Genomic DNA, 22,934 nt, shown 5'->3' on the forward strand with positions numbered 1-22,934 from the left:
ACTCTGCTAGATTTCTCGAACAAATAGGAGAAAGAAGTGTCGATTCCGCAGTGCATTTCAACTGGGACAAGAACACCGAATACGAGCGTGTGCTAGGCGTCGTTTGGGACCCGGTTGGAGACGAGTTCCGTTTTGCGACCGAATGGAAAGCAGAGTATAACAAGGTTTTCCTAGAGGAAAAACGCCCGACGAAAAGAATTGTTCTGAGCATTGTGATGGCGCAATTCGATCCAACAGGATTTCTTGCTCCAGTTACAATCCTCGGAAAAATGCTGGTTCAGGATCTGTGGCGGACAGGCTGCGACTGGGATGATGCGATCGATGAGCTGTCGTTCAGGAAGTGGTTGCGGTGGACCAACATTCTCGCAGACGTGCCGGTGTTTCAGCTACCTCGAAGCTATTTCGGAACAGCGAGATCAGATGAGGTCGAAGAAGTCCAGCTTCATATCTTTGCTGATGCCAGCGAGACGGCGTACGGATGCGTGGCATACTTCCGTGCAATCGTACGGGGTAAGGTGGTGTGTTCGCTAGTGATGAGTCGAGCGAAGGTAGTACCGTTGAAGCAGCTGTCGATTCCGCGACGGTTCTTGCGGCAAGGCTGGCACGAACGATCGAGGAGAATCACAACTTCACGATCAGTAGAGTGGTGTTCTGGATTGACGGAGAAGTGGTGCTGTCCTGGATTCGGTCGGATCAGCGCCGCTACAAGCAATTTGTTGGTTTTCGCATTGGCGAAATTCTTAGTTTAACTAAACTGACAGATTGGCGATGGGTTCCGAGGAGATTGAACGTGGCGGATCTGGTAACCAAATGGGGTAAAGGTCTGGAGATACACCCCAACAGCCCGTGGGTACGAGGGCAACAATTTTTGTACGCAGTGTGGAAAAGTGGCCGAAGAGAGAATTACCTCCAGCTAATACTACGGAGGAACTTCGGGTTCACTTGATGCTGTACGACGTGCAAGTTGCATAGGCTATCGTGGACGCCAATCGCTTTTCTTAGTGGACAGTGCTGGTGACGACGATGACGTGCCTAATCCGGTTCGTGTCGACCTGTAGACGAAAGAGCAAAAAACTGCCGATTGAGAAGTTAAAAGCAACGAGCAGACAGAGCAGAGTACTACAACCGACGGCAGCTACGGCAGTACGCGTGGCGCTACAGCAAAGTGAGTACGAGAAGGCGGAACTATGGCTGATGAAGATGGCACAGGCGGAGTGTTTCATCGATGAGTTGAAGGTACTGGTCAGGAATAAGGATCGGCCGGTGAGCCAATGGCTGGCGATCGAGAAGTCCAGTGCACTCTACAAACTTACTCCGCTGATTGACGAAAACGGGCTGATTCGAATGGAGGGGAGAGCAGAGTTGCTGTCATTCGATCTACGTTTTCCAACGATCCTGCCACATCAGCATAAAATCACGCAGCTGATTGTTCCACATTACCACGCTAAGAGCGGTCACGGATATCGACAGGCGGTGAAGAACGAGCTGAAGCAGCTGTTCTACATTCCGCAGCTTGACGCAGTAGTCCGGAAGGTGTCGTCGTCTTGCGTATGGTGTAAGGTCCATCGAAGTCGGCCTCGAGTTCCACGAATGGCTCCGCTACCAGTGCAGCAGCTAACACCGAATCTTCGTCCCTTTAGTTACACAGGTGTGGATTATTTGGGCCCATTTGCTGTTACTGTAGGACGCCGAACGGAGAAGAGATGGGTCGCATTGTTCACATGCTTGGTAACCCGCGCGGTGCACCTGGAGGTGGCTCACGGACTGACTACGCAGTCGTGCTTGATGGCGAATCGCCGGTTCGTTGGTCGGCGAGGCTGGCCGATGGAGTTACTGTCCGACAATGGGACGAACTTCCTAGGAGCCAGTAAGGAACTGGAAGGAGTTGTCCGAGAAATAGGAGAAGATTGTGCGGATCAGCTGACTAGCGCGAGAACGAAGTGGACGTTCAACCCCCCTGTGGCTCCTCACATGGGACGAGTATGGGAGCGTCTCGTTCGGTCGGTTAAGGAGGCATTCGTGGCGCTTGATGATGGGAGACGGTTGACGGACGAAATTTTGCAGACAGTTATGGTGGAAGCGGAAGACATGATAAATTCTCGCCCGCTAACGTACGTGTCTCAAGAGTGTGACGAAGCGGAGGCACTCACTCCAAACCACTTTTTGCGGGGACTCTCCCCAAATCAGCCTAGCGTGAATCTTCCCCCACCTCATCCAGCAGCAGCACTTCGAGACGCGTTCCAGCGATCGCAGCAGTTGGCCAGCATTTTGTGGGAACGTTGGGTCAAGTAGTACGTTCCTTCGCTGAACCAGAGGACAAAGTGGTTTGGTGAGTCGAGACCATTAAGAATAGGAGACTTGGTTTATGTGGTAGAAGGTAGCAACCGGAAGTGCTTGATCCGCGGGGTGATTGAGGAGGTCATCGTGTCCGGTGATGGACGAATTCGGCAGGCCTGGGTACGCACCAGCAGTGGACGATATAGGCGAGCAACAGCAAAACTAGCCGTGATGGAGTTTGGTAACTCTGAACGGGATGCGAGCACCTGGACAGGGTTACGGGCCGGGGAATGTTTTGGCATCACTGGCAGTTGCACCATTGCACCCGTGTCGAATTGACAGATGCAACAAATTTGTTGTCATGCTGACAGACGACGAAGTGCATCACGAATGTAGAGCGAGGGAAATGTCAGAGACAACATAAGTAAACAAACAACATAAGAAGGAAAGCAGGATAGAAAAAGACCATTTTGAAAGTGATAGTAGTAGAATAGTAAAATACGCTGGAGTAAGAAATTAGAAGTTGTGAGCAAGGAAATTATTCGGATAGCGGATAGATTGCAGATTAAGCTGTACTTAAGAAACTAAGATCCAGAATACGTAAGTTTGTGAAACAATATAAAGCAGTGAATTAAAGCAACAAATTTATGACTAGGTACACGGAGGCAAACACTGGACAAGTACGAACGGTACAGTTGAGATTATCAATTCCGAGATAAAACGAAGTGAACGTACAAATTAATTACTAAAATCGATAAAATGAAAAATGTGAATACTAAATTGCAGATAAATTGCGACAGACAGCGATAGAGGAAGGAAAAGAGGAAGCTGTAAAGTAAGGAGAACAAACAATTGTAAGACAAATAATCGATTATTTACGGTAAATTAAAATAAAGTTATTTAGTTTGATCTGCACAGTAAAAAAAGGGGGATTTTCAAAAAATCTTGTTTTCGCCTGCCGTCCCAACAAGGTGTAGTAATTTTTGTTGAACATTTATGTTTAGTTAGGTTACCGCTCGCCCTTTTGCGAAAATACATGTACACTGGTTATGCTGCTCATCGTTGACAGCTATGCGATAAGGCGGTTTGTTATGATCGAGTGCGGAGGGCGGCCATTGTGAAAACGGTAGAAAGTGACGGACCACGGTTGAGAACAGACTTCTGGAAGCAGGTAGGACAACGGCTCCTCCTGGGAATAACAATACGGTGTCTTCCGGTGATTCGTCACCACCGTCGCTAGGGAGGTTCCGACAAAGGAGCAAAGCTCACCTCCCTGGCTAATTGTTAAAGACCGCTGCCGGAGCAGGACGCGGCCGTTGTTGTCCCGGTCGGCCAAAAAAACGCCCGCCTTTCCGTTCGCAGCAGTAGCTCACCAGCAGCAGCAGTGAAGTGGATAAGTGGAGCAAATAAACACAGTAAAATTTATTTGTTTGTTTACTTTTTTGTTGTACACGTAAATCCGAAATTCTGTAGGGGCACCTAGGCCGCCCTGAAAAGGAGGGTTCGTCGGGCAAACAAGAACCTGAGTAGCGAGCAAACCGCTACTTACACACATAAGATAAATTAGGGTATTTGGGCATAAAACTTCTCATACAGTGTGTTCCACATTTATTCGTTCACACCATTTTTGTAGGATCATATTGTAGTGTTGATTATTACTTGGAAAAAGTATTGAAGTAGAATACTTCTAACGTTTCAATATAGGGGTCCCGTTTCAAAGTTTCTGCTGAGATATTTTCCCAGTTTTCAAATGCGAATAACTTGCGTTGTACTGATCGAAATCACTATATTTTTGCTCTACCTGATCGGAAATATGTGCACGTATATTGTATTTGATTTTGTAAAATGTACGATTACTATAAATAACGAGAATAATGTATTTTGTGAAAGTGGTAATTATCAGCGCTGATTGGTCCGTACAATTCAACCAAGCATAGAGCATTGCTAGCACTGCCCCTTTACCATCCAACGAACCGAGACGCCCTATAAAAGCGGCACGTAAGAAAAAAATCGTTAGTTTGCTTTTTGACCTCGTAGTAGTAGCTACGTTTCACCAGCTCGAAGCAATATATTCCATGACTGCCGCCAGGTATCATTTCAATGATGTACAGGCGCCCCAGTTGCATACATACAATGATTACAGACCACAGAAAAAACAGAACGCTCATTCTTTCGGAGCTAAATAAACGAATTTCAAGTGTTTGCTGGCGGTGGCCGGTGGGGTGGTTGGGTGAGAAAGACCCCGCTCTCTTGCTCTTTCAATTGGGTGTAGCGTTCTCAAATAAATTTACCACTGCGCGCTCCAGAGTGCACTGCGGTGGGGAAATATACTGGACTCCAGTATATACAATACAAGACCAGTAACTGGAGTGTACTTTGGAGTGTGCTCTTTGGTTAGTTTTCTTCTGGCAAGCGGTAGTGCGGGTGCGATTGACGATTTGATTAGTACTGGATGTAGCGTTGTGTGAGGTAGATTATGTTGGTTTAATGAAGTTTAAGTTTCTGCTGATGGTTTGATACTAGGGGCAAACCGGGGCAACGTTTCACATATCATCATATATGCTGCTATAAATACAGTTTTATAACAATCCCTAGAACCAGATTAATTGTATAACATGTGCATAACGGGACTTTCATTTTACTTATTTTATTTGCGAATTTCACTGCTGAACAAGTGAAATACCCCGTTAAAAGTAATGTCCTGGTACTGCAAGCCATGCTTTAAAGTGGCCAATTATGTATATGTTTATAAAAATACCAGAAGTACCTGATAGCTGATTTTAATGTCATCACGCCGAAGATAGTAAAAATTTCAGCATTCGAATTTCCAGCCTAAGTGTATTCTACTTCACTTCGATTACGTCTCTGACATTACCTACCCATCTTTTTTTTTGGGAAAACAGTATTTTTCTCAGTGAACGTATAAATGTAGGACACCACTTTGTTCACTTAAACTGCCATAACGTCGTTCGTTACAAAACGCACCAGGATTCCCAAACTTCGAGAAACATCGTTCAATAAGCTTTAAAACAAACGCTGAATATTTGATTGAATAGAAAAAAAGTTTTGAAAAATAGGGTGAACGTGAAAATGTGGGAGCCGCATAAGCGAAAAAATAGTACTTGCATATTTTAGAACACTGAATGCGATGATAATTTTTTTACAAATTTGATAAGTAACGATTGGGATTTTTATTTGCCAAATTTGAAAAAAAAATCATCCCAAACGACTTACTTGGAGATTTCGATGACAATTTCAAGATAGAAGCGACAAACTTAAGTGTATTCTACCTCATTGCGGTTACGTCTTCGACACTACCAACCCATCTTTTTAACCCTAGCCATATTCGTCCACTCTTCAGTTATAAACTCCCAAATGAAAACGGGCATTTCGGTACCGGGCATTTTCATCGTATTCGCAGTACACCAGGACAGTCAGTTAAAACCAGGACATATCGAGGGGAAACCAGGACGCCAGGTCACCCTACTTAATTGCGGTTTTTATTTTAAAGAGGAAAGCTAAATTTCAGTCAATTTAACCTATCTCAATTTCGAAACTAAAATTAAACAACAACTAAACATCGTAAAATGTGTAGTATTTTTATTTGTTAGTATCCACCTACTCAACGATAATATTTATAACAATTCGATTTGTCGATTGTTTGCAAAATATTCATACTTGTGACGCTCGAGTGAGCAGTACCCGAGTCTATATTGACATACTGAAAACCTTGAATGATTAACTAGATAGATTCATCTACCCTTTGAAACCTTTTTTTACTAAATTTATAATTGCATGCATTATTTTGAATGCGTTTGTTGCATTCATTTAATTATTTTTCCTGTAAAGCAGCCGAATCTGTACCGTTTTGTTTGGTGATATGCAACTATATTCTTAACTTTGCTCTTTCAACGGAGCCCAGGTGAAGTCAGCCTGGTAGGTGTAATAGCACAACCAGTAAAGTACATTGAAAAACGTAAACGAAGCCGGAAACATAACCCTCGCTGCCTGATCGATCAGCGAGACACTGTTGACGTGACGATTAGCTCCAGCTGTTGATTGAGAAAAAAAAGATAGACCAACACTTGATACTAGCATTGAATCAGATCGTACCTCTCCCGGAAGCCTCCCGCTGCCGTCTCCGGCGAAACTGATCATCACCGAGAAAGCAAAGCCACAGCTGCTTCCAGTGGGGTTCCTTCGGCGGTTCGGTCTGAGTGGTTCGTTCCATCGTCGAGAGGTGCGAAGCGGCCGGTTTGAACATCTGATGCGGATCGTTGTAGATGGGACAGATAAGCGAATTGCGCCTCCGAGGCGGCATAAAACGTTGCGGCGAATCGTTGTTGATCGATCCGGGCTGAGAACGTATTCCACTGCAGACGACGCTCAGGCCGATCTCCACCACATTGTCTATGTCCTCCCATTCGTCTTCGTCCAGCGGGATCTCGCCACTGCCGACCTGGAAGTAGTGAACGATCGATCAAAATACGGTGGGTGAGTGCTTTCATTCATGGCAACTGAAGCTGATAGTGTTAAATACGCATGTGAACTAGTCTCGATAGAGGTTATCAGCATAGTTATTATCGAAGAAATGCATTGCACTTGAACTAGTGCAATGATGTCTCGTGCGGTTTGTCTATAAATAAGAATGCGAAATAGGTATTTGCGTTATTCGTTTGCGAAACAGTTCGATTTCCGCGTTTGCAGGATGAAGTTTGTACTAGGATTTGTTGTTTTCCTTTTAACAGTTTTGCTGCCTTTCGGATATACTGGAACGGTCGTGAGTATGTTTTATGCTTAAGGTGAGTTGAAATGTAATGAATGATTTTGTTTTGTTAGCAACCGTTGCGAAGACGAAGCCTATCCAGTGAAGTGATTTGCACGGGATCGGGTTGTGCCTTTCCGAAAAAGGATTACGGTTCGGTGGTGACCCCCTACGTTCCGACCATGAAACCACGAGCTCGATTCGTCATTGTGCCACCGGTGCGGATTGTGGCGTCCTCTGATAAGATATGCGAGGAAAGGAATAATTACAACCATTGACGGATTCGATTTATAGATGATTTTCGCGATTTTAGAGACATATCCATATCAACTTTTGAATAGGGCTAGTGAGAGTTGAAAACAAACTTTTGTTTTGCTGATTTCTCTTAATTTGTTATCATTTCAACACAGAAAACATTTGGAATTGATTCTACCTAGGGTAAAGATGTTGATTCATGTGTATTTTTCATGAAATTCAACTCGGTAGCGGAATAATGAGCGAAATAAGTTTGTTTACAAAAATCTCATTAGCCATTTTGTAGAATTACTATTGATATATAATGTAGGAATGTCAGTTATAGGAATAGCACATGTTATAAGCAGAGAGAATAAGACAGAACTGCAATAACTGTTTTGTAATAATATTGAAACTTCAAACTACCAAATGGCTATATGGATGATTCAGTTAAGAAAAATTCATTTCAGTTTTAAGGAATTTTTAATACAATAACGGGAATAAGTTATTCACATATTGTTTTGAAATTGTATTCCAACAAACGTTTGATCTTTTTTCTACAAGATTGAACCTGAATAATGTGAAAACGTGACGAAAATAATAGTATTTCTTCTCGTGTTTTCGAATTTTTGATCGAACACTTTTCATCAATCATCGGATATCGCATTTTTTTAACGTTTTAGTTTGAATTTTTTTTCGAGCTCCTGCATATTCCCAAATACTACAACAAGTCTATCTTTTTGAAGAATCTTTTAACAATCACCCAGTCAGGTTTGATGGGCCTAAGCTGTAGGCAATTCGGTGGATCGATGCTTTTCCTGGGGGTCAATTTGGAGTTGCTTTGTACGATGTTAAATTGAGCCAAAACATTGGAAGAATGCTATGATTCTCATATAAAGGCAGCAATCTCTTCTCCACACACTTAGATCGAGGGATAAAGTGGTAATCCTCAGGAGCATATTGCTTGCCATACCAGCACTTAAGACTGGTATAGACACCAAAATGCATTCGTCCGGTTGCTGTAAAAGTCATGAAAACAATTTCCGGGTCCTTGTTGGAGTACGTTGTTCTGCACTTCGTCAAGAGATTTTCTTGTTTTTAAAGTTCAATTTTTCAAATGCGCTTCAGAGATTTTTGCAAACAAATTGGTTTCGCTAACTATTCCGCTGTAGAGTGGAATATCACGAACAGTGGAATGACTATCAGGCGTGTAAAATCCCAGGAATAAAAGATCCTGGGATTTTACACGCCTGATATGGTCACTTCACTACTATGAGTGGTGAAGATGTTCATTATCACGTTTTGGCATTCATAATTTTTTTTGAAGATTCGGCACGCAGAGCGGATGTCTTTTGTGAGAATTCGACCACTTATTCGGATTTGGACACATACGGTTCTTACTACAGCACAATCAGCGCACGTTGTTGGTGAAATCTAGAAATCCGCAATCCTCAATTGAGCGGAGGAGACGAAATATTTTTGGATCTCTGACGAAGAATTTTCAGCACTAAATACACGTCATTGAATTGAAGCAGAAACACCAACGGTCCCTAGTTACTTCCATGGGATATTCCTGACGTAGAAGTAAATGTGGGTGCCTGGTAATTTCAATGATTACCATTACCTCTCGATCGGTGTTAAGCTCGAAAGAACTGTATATTATTAGATTATTATATCGTAGTTCGTTTTACCAAAAGCGGCAAATTGGTCGGTGTAAATAATATCAGTTTAAGTGCGACGTTCCTGTTATGTAGGATCCCAGTCAAAAAGGGCAAGTTGCTGGCTAACGGGGGACTATTTGCCAACTCGGATGCGCTAATTGCCCTTCAATTTGCCAGCAAATTGCTGGCAATTAGGGGGCTATTTCAAATGCAACATTTGGGCGATTCGCCGTTTTTATTTTTTGCCGCCCTACCCGCCCTTAAATCGCCCCCAAGTCGCCCAGGGAACGCGCCATTTAATCGCCCTTAATTGCCAAATATGAAAATTACAAATAATACTTATTTTCGGATTCATTATCTACTCACATATACTAACCAGTATACTAGGTAATCACCACCAAATTGTAGGAAGAATCAATGGTGAAATTGGTATTGCACTCCAAAACTTACCACAATCTGACGTTCATTAAGACACAGATCTTGTTCCACTATACTTACACACGATTCCACAATTTCTCACATTCTTTGGCTAAATGAAGTGCACTAGACAAACAAAGTACAAGGGAGAACACACCAATTGTTCAAAAAACAATTTCAAGCTTAAGCCAAACAGGAACCGCCATGTTTGAAAAACGCAAAAAACAACCAAGTCCATTTCAGCCGCCAGAAAATTTGTCCAAGTATTGTAATTGCCTTTAAATCGCATTCGCAAATTGCATTTGTTCCGAGCGGCAATTAGCACAGGCAAGTTGAGTCAAACGTCAAACTTTTTAAATCGCCTGACCATGTTCGTCCGCATTTTTTTTTGACAGGGATGTCTGCGCTTGGAAGAAAATCGAGCAGCCAGCAGAAATCCGTCAGGATTCCGGCAGCTGTCAAAATTATCAAAATGGTGCAGCCAGAATTCAGTTATACTCCTACCAGTTATGGCAGGTAGATTAGCCTGAGAGGTTCTCTTTTGTTTATCTTTGTTTGATTTTCGTCATATTAACAATTTTGATATCATGTTGCCAAGAAGAATAGTTTGGCAGATGGAAAACAAAAACAGAAACAAATATTTCGTTTTAAACACGGTAAGTAATATGGATTTCATGTCTCCAATTGCTAAAGACATGTTTTTATTATGAATATATATAAAATTTAAAAAAAATATGAGAAAAGATACCAGCAAAACCCGAAGCGGTACAAAACCGGTTCTGCCGGTGCGTGCCTGGCAGAAATTCGGGCAGGAAAAACCGCTAACAACCGTAAGGCGAAAAATTGTGCCAGAAACGGTTGTTGCATTTGAGCCAACCCGCTCGGACGTGCCTGGTAGAATTCCCCCCAGATAGCCGGCAGCGAAATAAAAAGTCTGGCAGAATTTCTGGGGGTCTGGCTGGCAGCGCGCTGCCCAGCCGGCCGGCTCAAATGCAACAACCGTTTCTGGCAGAATTTTTCGCCTTACGGTTATTAACGGTTTTTCTGCCGGATTTCTGCCAGGCACGCACCGGCAGGTCCGGTTTTGTACCGCTTCAGGTTTTGCTTGTATTTTTCTTAATTTTTTTAAAATTTTATGTAAATTTATAATAAAAACATGTCTGGAGACATGAAATCCATATTACTTACCATGTTTGAAACCAAAATTATTGTTTCTTCCTATTTTTCATCTGTTAAAACTATCCTTCTTGGAGAAAGATAAATATGGCGAAAATGAAACAACGATAAACAAAACAGAATCGGTGAGGCGAATCTGCCTGCCGTACCTGGAAGGAGTATAGCTGAATTCTGGCAGCGCCATTTTGATAATTTTGACAGCTGCCAGAATCCTGACGGATTTTCGCTGGCTGCCTGTTTTTCTTCCAAGCGGGAACGGGCTGGCACAGTTCTGCCAGCCCAACTCCATAAATTCTGCCAGAATTTTTATTTCGCTACCGGCTGGTTGGGGGGAATACTACCACTCAGTCAACGTGTCCTAGCAAAAAGTTCGCAGAAGTTGAGCAAAGCGAAATTAATTCTGGCAGAGTTTTTGCCAGCATTTTGTGCAATTTTTGCGAATTCTGACAGATAATTTGCTCAAATGCACCGAGCGTTTCTGACTGAAGCGGTTAAACTAACCGATGCTGCTCGCTTTTAGCCAGAAATGTACGGCCAAGATTTCTGTACGCTTCCTGCCACAGCTTTGTCTAATGTTTTGCTCGATTCGTGCAAAAATTTGTAACCCGTCAGGGTAACATTTAGCACTGGGTGGAAATATACCTTTTTTGCGTATACACTCCGTAGAGTGTATTGTTTACGTAATGTTATGCTCACCGCTGTTTTATACCGTTTACGAAAAATTTGTAAATTTTTATATAGTTTCGCGTTTGTGAATGGTTTTTTTGTGCAGATAGGTGTAGTAATTGTTGTTTGACAATTGTACATAGTTAACATAGGGCTTAGCTAGGCCACCGCTCCCCTACTGCTGAAATAAGTGCACTGGCTATGCTGCGCATAGGTGATGACAGCTATGCGGCGGTACGGTTTTTTTTTTGGTGTTGGTGTTTTCAGTCGAGGTGGAAGGCGGGTTTTTTTTGAAATAGTGACGGACCACGAGCAAGAACAGACGTCCAGAATATTTATTTTGCTTCCGGGACAGTTTTGCGCCACCGTAACTGTGGAGTTTAGTGCGCGCGTGTGACAGTAAAAATCCCTGTCGAAAAGTGCCGGTTTGGGGTTCGGGCACTCGTGTGTGGTGTTGGCTAGCCATAGCGGGAAAGCTAACCGCAAAGGAGCGATCTCGCTTCCCCGGTCAAACGTTAAGGAGGTTCCAACAAAGGAGCTAAGCTCACCTCCCTAGCTAAACGCCAAGGACCGCTGCCGGAGCAGCCAACGGAACGCGGCCGTTGTTATCCCGGCCTGCCGGAAGGAAACCGCCCGTCTTCCCTTCACCGGCAGCATTGCGATCCTGCATCAGCAGCAAAGGAGAGTAGGAGTGAAATAAGCACGGTAAATTTAGTTTATTTGTTTGTTTACTTTTTTTTGTTGTTACGAAAAGCCGAAATTCTGTTAGAAGCACCTAGGGTCCGCCGGGAAAACAAGAACCCGAGTAGTGGACTTACCGCTACTTACAAGTTATACCAGGTAGGAATTGCCAGGATCTTTGCACGGTTTATTTCCGAGTTATGCCAGGGTTTTGCTTGGTTCCTATCAAAATTTGCCATAAATCGCGAGCGAAACCGAGTTCGCACTAGTTCAGCTAACCCGACAGGATGCGTGCAGAAATCTGGCATGGCTGCCAAACCAAGACTGACAGAAATCTAGCAGAATGGTCTCTGCCAGAAAGTTTGGTGACTAGGCAGGCACGTCCGAGCTCCAAGCGGGTAGTTGTTTACATGAATCACTCCAACTATTTTTGATTTGTGAAGTTTTATTTTGTTTTTACCGTTGTTATTGGGCAGTGCAAAAGTGTCTCCTGTTTGTATTTGTGTTGTGAAAAAAAAAACAGCGAAGAACGCAATCGAGTGAACTTTTAGATTTAACCACCAAAATTGTCCACCGGACGTTGTTTGTATTCTTAGGTCGTCACGCATTCGTTGTATTCTCAACGAAGACTATCAAACGCAAGGATTTTTGCAAAATTGCAATGCGGGAAAGAACTTAACAAACCGTTCTTGACAATTCTTGCGGAAAACCCAAATGCATTTTGGATGTGCAATGAATGTGTCAAGCGGATGAAGTTTGCTCGCTTTCGCGACGCAATGTTTTGTTTTGTCTGACATAGGTGCGCGACGCGTTGCACAACGTCAAGCTACTTAAGAGATCGGACAGTATCCTGTCGCTCTTTGGAAACATCGCGGAGATGTTCCTTCAGAACAAAATTCGACCACTGTTTCGTGTTCTGAGAACTTTCATCGGATTGCCCTTATGTGTACTCATAAGTGGTAGCATTCGGCTCCACTTGTTCCCCGTGAAGAATCTGAATGTGGACAACTTCGAGACATTTCTGCAATCAATAATGGTCGTGCATTCAAAGGGAGGCTTCACCCTGTTGTCGAAGGAAGTCCTGGAGAGAATAGGAGAGTCAACAGAGCAGTCGCCGGAGAACTTAGACTTGAAGCATGGTGAAAAGCCCAAATCAGCGAGACGGTGTTTCCTGCGGCGGCCCTTTTCCGGCAGGAGACGGACAGTGGTGGGAAGGAACAAAGCTGGAAGTTGCCTTATTAACCACCCCAGACTCGAGTTGACAACCACTAGCCTGGGGGTTATCTTGGCGAGCAGCCTCCAAAATCAGGAATTTGCAATACTTCTGATGTGATTTGAAAACCATGCTTGCTTGGATTAAATCATTCAATCCTAGGTGATATCGCCAGTTCGTTACAGTCCGCGTAGGTGAGATTCTGACAACAACAGAGCCAAAAGGATAGTTGCTATCAACGATATCAACGACGAATTGGGGACCTAGTCTAGAGCTAATGATGGATAGCTCAAGGTAAAATTTATCCCGATGTTCTCGTCTAAATTCGTTCTAAAACGTGGTGGATGAAGCCAGCATCAGCTACACCAAATGGTGATCGCTGGACGCGAACGAAGTTCTGGGAAGTCGTGTCCGAATCGGTGTTGCACCCTACCTACCAACAGACGCTGAGTTTCGCGTGATCCAACAACATTTAATCACCTTCTTCCATCGCCACTTTCGCCGCGCCAATCGAGTGTTCATATTCAACGAGATTCGCCACACCGTAACTGGACAGGATTGCACGAAGCAGTGCCTGGCGTTGCAAAGGCCACCCCAAGACGATGTGGTTAACTGGCCATTTGGAGTCTTACAACCAGGATCGCACATTTTTAAATGGTACACTCGTTGAGTATGGAGTAACAATGCAGTGAAAACGCACCACAAGGTGGTGACCTAGAAGTTCCCTACTGCACAAATGACGTATAACTGAATTCCACTCATGGGTCGTGCGTGGGAGAGGCTCGTTCATTCAGTCAAGGTCGCTATTAGCGCGACGCTTGAGGGTCTCCGAAAACCCAACGACGAACCATTAGAAACAATCCGGTTCGAAGCGAAGGCCATGATAAGCTCAACGCCCCTTACCTGCATTCCGCCGAAGGCTGTAGATTAGGAAGCATTGGCGACGAACCACTTCGTGCTGGGCAATACATTCGGTATAAAGTTCATACCCACGGGTCCCAGTGGATAGTCGTTCAACACTGAGAAGCAGTTGGAAGTTCATCTCCGACGAATTCTTGTACAGATAATTGAAGGAATACTTTCCAGTAATTACGTGTAGACGTAGGTGGTCCCGGGAGATCAAAGATCTCGCTGATGTGGTTTTGGTAGTTGGTAGATTAGCGAGGAAACTAGTGTAGTCAGGAGCGACTTGCAACAGTGCTTTGAAAACCAGACCAGGCATATGGTTTACTCTAGCTGTTACTATTGACGACACCGTGGTAATCGTTGACCTAAAGTTTGACACGATCTACTGGTTAGGGCTATCGATATAAAACCTTCTTCCGACAGACCTATCCATGTTGTCCGCTACTCCAAAGAACACTTGGAGTTTTGGTGAGGTTAATATTTGTAGTTGCAATAAACTTTTTAAGCGGTTCTCAGGACTCATCAAGAAATAAAGGGTCTTTAAAAATGGTTGTTCGTTTATCTAATAATAGTAGGTACGAAGCTCAAGATGTATAATTAAATAAGATTTTTGGTTCAAGAGTGCGTTTATGCATACAGTACCATGTAAGCACGAATATATTCGTATAACGTACCACGTCACCTACCTTGGTAAAATAGTGCACCCCGGCAAACTCCAGCAGCGTAGCGATACAATAGAAGAAGCTCATCAGCAGGAACCAATCCAGAGCTGTCGCATAGCGAACCTTCGGCAGATCCGTCCGCGAATCCAAACTTATCGTCGACAGTGTCAGCACCGTGGTAATACACAATCCAACCCGATCACTGGTAGCCTCCCGATGTATCCAAAACGACACCCATGACAACACCACAATCAAAATGCAGGGCACATACACCTGAATCAGAAAGTACCCGGTGTGTCGCTGGAGATTGAACGACACGTGTAGAACGGAGAATTCACCCTCCCGCCTGGCAAAGGTGTAGTTCTTCTGATGGAAACTCATCAGATCAAACTGACTGAGTGTCATACCGGGAACGAAGTTCACCGATTCGTCATTTTGCCACTCGTAGAGCAGCTGCTGCCGGGAGTAAGCGTAACTGCCCAGTACAAGCGGACACGATTGACGATCCATTGGGAAGCTACGGAGTTGCATCAAACAGGATGCTTTGATCGTAAGCCGCATCGAGTACAGAATTTCGCCGTCTTGGCTGAGACGAAGCAGTTTGTTCGGGACCGTGATGGTGTGGATGTGCGAGTGTTTTCCATTGTAGAAGTACGTATCGGGTCGCCATATACGTTCGAGCATTTTGATGCTCAGCGAGAGGCTTTTGATGGGACCGCGGAAGCTGAGGCGCTTGTCGCGCCAATACTGCCGGAAGTAGCAATCCATTGAGTAGTCCTGAAAATGGAGGATAAAATAATTACAGGAAAGTAATTTCGAGTGTTACGAACCATTTCTAGTTCCGACATCGGTCCCATGCTGCGAATCAAAATATTGGTTTTGACCACCGTAGGGATTCCTGGAAATAAAGAAATGTTTTGGATAAATTGGTAGGAAATGGAACCGATGATACCTTGACCATGTGTCGGCATCTGTGAATTTTCATAGCTTTTAAGCAGATTCTCCAAAATCAACGTAATATTTTTGCTTAGCATATCGTCAGCAGCACTGCGTTTCTTCACTTTCCGATAAGCTTCGTACTCGTATGCTTGATTGGTGGTGTTCAAAGGTCTAATTGGAGGACGATTAAAACCGGACTGCGGCCTGAAAAGATCGTACTTATTGGCCATAAACCGATCGGTTTCCTTTTCCGCACCCCGCTTGCGGGGAGCACTACTGTAGATGTAGTAACGTTGTTGTGTCTTTTGGGGCTGTTGCTCCGAGTGTTGCTGAATCGTGACCGATGGCTGGTGTTCATCGAGATGGAGTGCATTAACGGGTCCAGATTCACCAGCAGTAATACTGGGCATTGATATGTGACGTAATCTGGGGAAGGTTGTGGGCGAAGGTCGATCACCTCGTGGTTCGGACTCGGTTTGATGGATGGTGTCAGTGTAGTCGCTCTTGGAATAGGAAGACGAGTTACGCTGCTTGCGATTGTGTGGTGTGCTGTTGATTCTGTCGAATGAAGTATGAAGAGTGAATTAAAAAAGTATCAATTATTATACCAATTGGCACAGAAGTCCAATTCCAACATTACTGACGCTTTTAAATGATGTAAAATTTATTAAAATCATCGGCATCAGAAAGTTAGGTATTAAACGGAAATATGGGCGTTGTTCATGTAAGACAAGAAAATGTTAGAGTGTAGAAGACTTCCCTGCGGAAGTTCGGAGATAGTGATAAATTGCGTGGAAACCAATAGCCTAATCCGTAGGAGGGACGTAACCAATCGAGAACAGGAAACTGGTTTCTTCTAACTTGGCAACAGTACATAGATTATTTTCTACTGTGTGGTATAATCGTTTACAGTATGCTGGTGCATTCCCAGAGATGTAACTTTTGTTGGATTGCGATATATATTTTCCTTCGACGAACATAGAGGAATTACTACACGATTTCCCCCCTCAAAACAACTTACCTTGGCAGGTAGTAGACAAATTTATGCTTCCGTAGGTGACCGATCGAAATGTTTGCTGCTATCAGCAGTCCGTTCTCCATGGTGTTGTGCTGCTGAACGTGACCCACCTTCGTCGAGTAGCATGAGACCATGCTGATTATCCTGGCCCGGCATGGGATGCATCGAAAAGCAACAGCAGCGTCGGGTAAGGGAAGAAAGAGAAGAAGGAAAAGGTACAGTTTAATTTACTTTTTTCGACTGTCTCGTAGCATTTCATAATTGATTTTACAGGTAATCCCCCGGGAAGTAGATTGTACGTCCCGAAGCAAATGCAACAGTCGCATTTTTTTTCGGAATGGTACTTTACTTGTACTTCGTGTACAATTTGGTTCGATTGGAATCAGGGGACTTGACTAAAATGCTATAGAAACTCGTGATGCATTTCCGTTACGCTCAAATTTGATTTATGTCAATTATATTTTCCTTGGTTTAAAAAAAAATTCTTATATTTTAACATTTTTATAATTTTTAGGTAATACGAAAAGAAATAAAATTTTTACTGAGAATTATCGGGACATTTCGATTTTTAGGAGCATCTTGTGAAAATGTTGTAAATGCGTATTTTATTTCGAAAATAATTGGGTCAAGAAGAATAACATTTTCTTATCCGATACATCTAATCGAATTTATTAACAGTTTCCTAAAGTACTAACGAAACAAAGTTCAACCCAGTTCGGTTTCCCCTATACATCTGCTATACTTATTAGGTAAATGAGCTGAACGAAATACGGTTTGAGTGCCTAGCATGAAACGCGGCAACGGGACGGCGCAAGGTCCGGTACGGAAACTATTTATGAAAATACTTCCCCAGCGTGCACAGGACGGAAAGAACCCTTTTAATTAGTTTCGGAATTATTCTAAGTACAGTGTGGACGCGAAAGCATCTTCCCTGTGCACTCCAAAAACAAAGTCTCCGCGAGCGATGAAAATATGTGGCTATGCGAATAATGGTGGTGCAGTTAAATTAAGTTTTAAACATTTCTTGAAACATATTTTCGATCTAAAATTACCTTCCAACTTACTCCTTCCACTGGTAGTGAGGCTTCTTTAATGGAAACATTTGATTTTTTTGTCAGACAAATTTTCCATGACATACTTATTTCGATATCAGCTCTGACATGTCACCGAAAATCGAAACACCTGTAAAGTTGTCACAGCCAAACACACTCAACACTAAACGATTGTATGTACCTCTACCTACTACTGATTCGAATACCGAAAATATAAATGTTTATTGGATTACTTTTCGAAGCCTTTCTCTCCACGGCCATTAATAATGACGAAAACAGATGGGTGGCACGTGAACACATGGTAGTGGCTCTATCGTGCTACGTACATAGGTACGTGCTTTACATTAATTTTCACGAACATACCCAAACGGAAAACCACATGTAATAGGTGAGCTGGTACGACTGTTTGATGAACCGTCGTTGTTGTTGATGTCACTTTCGATTGGCCACATTTCCATCAATTTGATTTAAGAGGTGACAAACGGGGTGCATGCCGATTCAGATCGGCTGGGTTAAAGGAGGAGGAAAATGGTTCGAGTACCAAAACATGCTAAATGATGATAAATTAATGCTGATTTAGTTTTTAGATTCGAGTCGCTCTAGGTTCGCCCTGAGCTGTCACTTTTGTATGGATTTTGTAAATATTAGAGCGAACCTAGGGCCACTCTGGTCTAAAACCGAAATCAACATAAGATGAGTAGGTTACTTGTTGGAACAGTCGTCACTGCGTTACAGTTATCAACAAATAAATATTTGCCCAAAATTCCACGTGGTCTTCTCCGATTGAAACACCATAAAACACCGCACTTAGACCAGGGCCTTGCCTCTAACGTTTATTTTTTGGTTCATTTTGGATTCGCCAATAAGTAACTCACGGTCCCTCGAAATGTCAAACCCAACCTTGACGTTTAGCTGATATAACAAATACGGGTACTCATTTTTCTGTCAACGAAAGGTATCTAAGGAAAAAATCAACCTAATGGTAACTAAGGAAAAACTAGCGAGCTTAAAATAAACAAAACGTTTAGAATAGCAATTTTTCCAAATTGGCGATTTTTGTTCCCGGTCAATACCGGAAACCGCAACCTTCGAAATCGAGCAGAAAAGTAGCGTCACGGGACAGAGTAATACGATTCAAGCGATACTGCAGTGGCGACTGGTCATCAAAATTCGATTTCGTATCAATCAGCCCAATAAATACCAAATGCAAATCACTACGACTGCATATCACAATGGATGGCTTATGGAACTTAATTAAACTTGCAAACACTTTTTTGTAGCTTATTCTAAACAAATAATACAAATTAAATTTTTCAGCAGGTCCTATAAATCGGTTCATTGGCGATTAAAATGGCACAGGACTACACCATCAAAAGTAGATCAGTCCGAAACAATACACCGCGATCAATGTGGTAGCCGATGAGGTTGTTACAAAAAATATGCAGCATCAAAATCACTTTCTTGAGTTTCGAGGTCGTACAATATATACAAAAACAAGAGGAAATGAAACTTTAAAACATTTCACCGTAGCTGGAGCACAAAAAACAGATTAACTGTAAACAACAATTCTCATTTTTTTAAAGTTTCTAGGCCTGCGTTGATAATTTTTTATTCCACAATCAACAGAAACATGAAACTGAAGCGCCATCAAGTGGTGAGAATGGTCAAATCTGAAGGGACCGGGGTCACTCATTCTAAAACGGTGAAATGAGCCACAATTTTTTAAAACTTTGGTCGTACGATTTACGTCTTTAATATTTGTCTTTGGTCATAGCCTCAAAAGTAAACATCCACATCATGAAATAACCCAAACAAATCTTAACACAACACGCTATCGTTTCCATCTTTATCCCTTAATTTTGTATTAAAAAATATTGACAATCTTAATTAGGTACAGCAAATGTTTCCACCTTTTTATTCTGCATCATGGGCAAAATTTTAACCATCGAGCTGTCAAATTTAACTATCGCTCTGTCAATTGTAACCATGCTCCAGAGTAGGGTTATTTTGCAAATAACTTTCGAAGTGTCAGATTTTAACTAAAAGTTAAAAATTTCACCAAATGGTTCACAGCCTTAGTGAAGTGATGTCTGAGTCAGTTTTGCATGGGGCCTAGCGCTGTATGGTTGTGTATCAGTACTCGATTACCACGAACTAAACATTTTTGTGAAATAGTGGTTAGGTTTAGCTCAATAGCATGTTCAAAAGAATTATATCAAATAATAGAGTAATGTTTTGGTTAGAAAATTTTAGTTCCACCTGTTACCGCATGGAGGGCGCTAACACTAACTTTTCAACGGGTTGAGATAGAAATTAGGTGTCTTCTACAAAGTTGTAGAGCAAGTAATTTGCAGTAATTCTTCCAAACATCTCAATATTCTATCTCTCTTCCACAAAAAGCTACTGTTAGCGTCCTCTATGCGGTCATAGGTGGAATTAAAATTTTCTAACCAAAACATAACTCGTATCATGTACTACAATTCTTCTGAACATACTATTCAGCTAATCTAATCATTATTTCTCAAAAATGTATAGTTCGTGGAATTCGCGTACCAAGCGCTGCTAGGCCCCATGCAAAACTGACTCATACATCTTTTCGTTAAAAGTTTAATAACTTCTTTCAACAAAGCCGGATTTACTGGCAGTCTTCGACAAAGTTGTAGATAATTAAATTATCTTTCTTATTTTCACTTGCAGTGATAATATGATGAATACAGTGCCACCCAGCGACGAAAATGCGAGCTAGTTGGTTTTCTCCATGTAAATTGTCTAAATATCCCATACAAACTTCTGGCACGTTGGTCCGGTAGCTAGACTTGTCCGATTTGTTTCAAATTTGGAGCAAGTACTGATTGAGTTTTCAAAAAATTTTCTGGGCAGTCTAATACACACATTTAAAAGGCATAAAGAAAAAATTTCGTTTAAAAATTCACAAAATAACTAGGTTACTAGACTACTTATTGAAACAAATCGTCACTGTTACCTAATTGGCGGGAAAACGGCAGTTCGAAATTCTGCTTGAAAACAATGCAACTACAAATATTTCTGAAAATTGCGTGTTTTGGGACGAAGCTCAGTGAGTGGCATTCCTCACGGCCAGGTTTGTCCATACGCTCGCATACCGATGTGTTGCGCTTTACAGGCGCAGAAAATTCTTAAGGGAGAGGTTTAGATTTCTTTGTTCCTTAAATAAAGAAAGTATAGAAACTCTCAAACGTTCAAGTTTGCTTCCGAGTCCCGGAGGGTTGAGTCTTGTGTCAACTTGACTAGACAAATTGGGACAATGTCTGAGTTATTGAGAAGGAATCTTGATCAGATACCACCGCCCGTTGGCTCATGGTAGTGCCAGATGGTTTGTAACAAGCCTACCGACTAAACCTAAGCCTCTTGTTCCTTCCAATCCTCATCCATTCGGGGTCACCGTTTGGTATTACTTCAGGATGGATTGTGCTTTTGCTCTTTATTTTGCTTTTTATTTTGCGTTAATCGTTCGTGTTTTTTGCATTGATGCTGTTTCTTACTTAATTTCAAACCTTCGTGGTATAACGGACCTACTCAGGTCAGCTGCAAATATTGTTACCTGCCGAGAAGCAAACAGATCCAGAGATGCCGAACATAACGACTTAAATCTCTTTACAACTGTCTTCGCAGGGTTCCTTATCCCTTTTGGCGATACTCGTTTCTAATTATCTACTAGCTGGTGCTGAGAGTTTCCCGGCGGCGGAATTTCTCCTGATACCGATGCCCGTTTTCGTGAGCCATTTATTTTTTAGCCAATCTGGCGATTTCACCTACGGCGAAATTTCTCTAGAAAATGATATCCAGTTTGTTCCTAGTTCAAGTAGAAGGTTCGTTATTTTCTCTCCTTAGCTGCTGTTGTTAGCTCGATGACCGACCTTTGCTGTGTAACCGATCTACTCGCAATTGTTTTTAATATCGAAACATGTGGAGACTTATTTCTAGAATGACCAAACTCAAATGAAATCATATGTCCAAACAACTCGAAGTATAAAACTTTTACTCCTGTTCAGGAAGTTAAGGAATTTTCAAAAGTAATTCCAAACTTTCATGGGTGGGGTTTGAACCCCCAAAACCCTCCCCTTGCGCATGGGCCTGGCGCTTTTTATCTTCGAAAATACTTTAAATTGAGTTCGGATATTGTTATATTTTTTACATTTTAACGACATTCAATTAGCTAGAGATTACTGGGAGCAAGGATGTGAAGTATACAGATCGGATAACTAGAAGTGGCAGAGTCATTAGAACAGGATTAATAACATACGGGCTTAACTTTTGTCTTCTGCTTATGGGGGTCGAGCTTAGGCAGCATAACTACGAATCATTCAAGTCCACCAGCATGTCTTCTGGTAAAGACAAACTTGTCCCTCTTTACCGTGTGAACCGACAAAAGAAAAGCCACGCAAGATCACCACTGAAAACCTGTCGACGATTAGCATCAATCAATGAGATTGCTGCTGTTCATCTCTGTTTGCCTTTTGAATGCCGGGATAGATTTTTATTAGACTATTGCCATCGCGCTTACCCCCATCAGCAGAAGACAAAAGTTAAGCCCGTAAGGTATTAAGCCTGTTCAAATGACCCTGTCACTTCAAGCTTTCCGATCTGTGTACTTCACATCCCTCTCACTTGAGTACTATGGCTCTAAATTTTCATAAATTACCCTATCCAGCAATCTCTAGCTAATTGAATGTCATTAAAATGTAAAAATGAAAATGTGACCACATAGTCGAAATAAAAAAAGGGAAAAAAATTGTTGTTATATACTCTTTGATAGTTTATTTAGTGTAAGTGTAAGTGAGTCACCCTTTTAAGGCAACTGTTTCGTCTCCTGGCAATGTAGGAGGCTAATACTACTGCTACAAATGTGTTTTACAAGAATATGAAATACAACTACAAGTTACACTAAAAATAATACGACACAAGCATCATACACAAAAGCCTATTGCTTTCAGTTGTAAGTGGGAGTTTGACCACTGCTCGGGTTATAATCAGTGATGTCCCAGAACACGTTCTAGAACGCGTTCCTGTTCTCGTCAAGCACGCGTGTCGTTCTTTGTACAAGCACGCAAGTGTGCCTGTTCTTCCAATACTAGTGTGCCACGTGCTCGAAGAACGAGTTCTCATCAATGTTAGAAGAACGGGTGCTCGTCGAGAACACGAACACGAAAGTTAGAGAACACGTTCCTGTTCATGTTCGGGCTTTTTTGTGTGCCGTGTGCTTCGTAGAACCCTGAGTGCATATAAGG

The 22,934-nt window shown here is 42.4% G+C and overlaps 2 protein-coding genes and 1 long non-coding RNA gene across 7 annotated transcripts in view; 2 read left to right on the forward strand and 1 right to left on the reverse strand.

The window, feature by feature from the left end:
- Positions 1-1,023: 1,023 nt before the first annotated feature.
- LOC131676111 (uncharacterized) lies at positions 1,024-2,292 on the forward strand. Its single transcript, XM_058955235.1, has one exon. It carries the CDS (start codon positions 1,024-1,026, stop codon positions 2,290-2,292), a length of 1,269 nt encoding a protein of 422 aa, XP_058811218.1.
- Positions 2,293-5,857: 3,565 nt separating this feature from the next.
- Positions 5,858-22,934, reverse strand: part of LOC131683272 (gamma-aminobutyric acid receptor subunit alpha-6) — a 221,155-nt gene continuing 204,078 nt past the window's right edge. For 4 of the 5 annotated variants that reach the window (XM_058965121.1, XM_058965123.1, XM_058965116.1 and 1 more), the window contains 6 exons: positions 16,619-16,759; positions 15,611-16,155; positions 15,489-15,556; positions 14,683-15,435; positions 6,391-6,736; positions 5,858-6,329 (listed from right to left, as the gene is read on the reverse strand). In XM_058965121.1, coding sequence (XP_058821104.1) covers positions 6,172-6,329; positions 6,391-6,736; positions 14,683-15,435; positions 15,489-15,556; positions 15,611-16,155; positions 16,619-16,759 — 2,011 coding nt within the window. In that variant the 3' untranslated portion in view covers positions 5,858-6,171. Of the gene's footprint in view, positions 6,330-6,390; positions 6,737-14,682; positions 15,436-15,488; positions 15,557-15,610; positions 16,156-16,618; positions 16,760-17,667; positions 19,990-22,934 lie in introns of those variants that run through there. The other variant, XM_058965131.1, reaches the window with a different exon arrangement.
- On the forward strand, positions 6,746-7,784 carry LOC131683313 (uncharacterized). The gene is made up of 2 exons (XR_009304496.1): positions 6,746-7,057; positions 7,117-7,784. It is a non-coding gene; the product is annotated as an uncharacterized LOC131683313 (long non-coding RNA).

This window comes from Topomyia yanbarensis, chromosome 1, assembly GCF_030247195.1.
Source record: "Topomyia yanbarensis strain Yona2022 chromosome 1, ASM3024719v1, whole genome shotgun sequence".
Classification (NCBI taxonomy): Eukaryota; Metazoa; Arthropoda; class Insecta; order Diptera; family Culicidae; genus Topomyia; species Topomyia yanbarensis.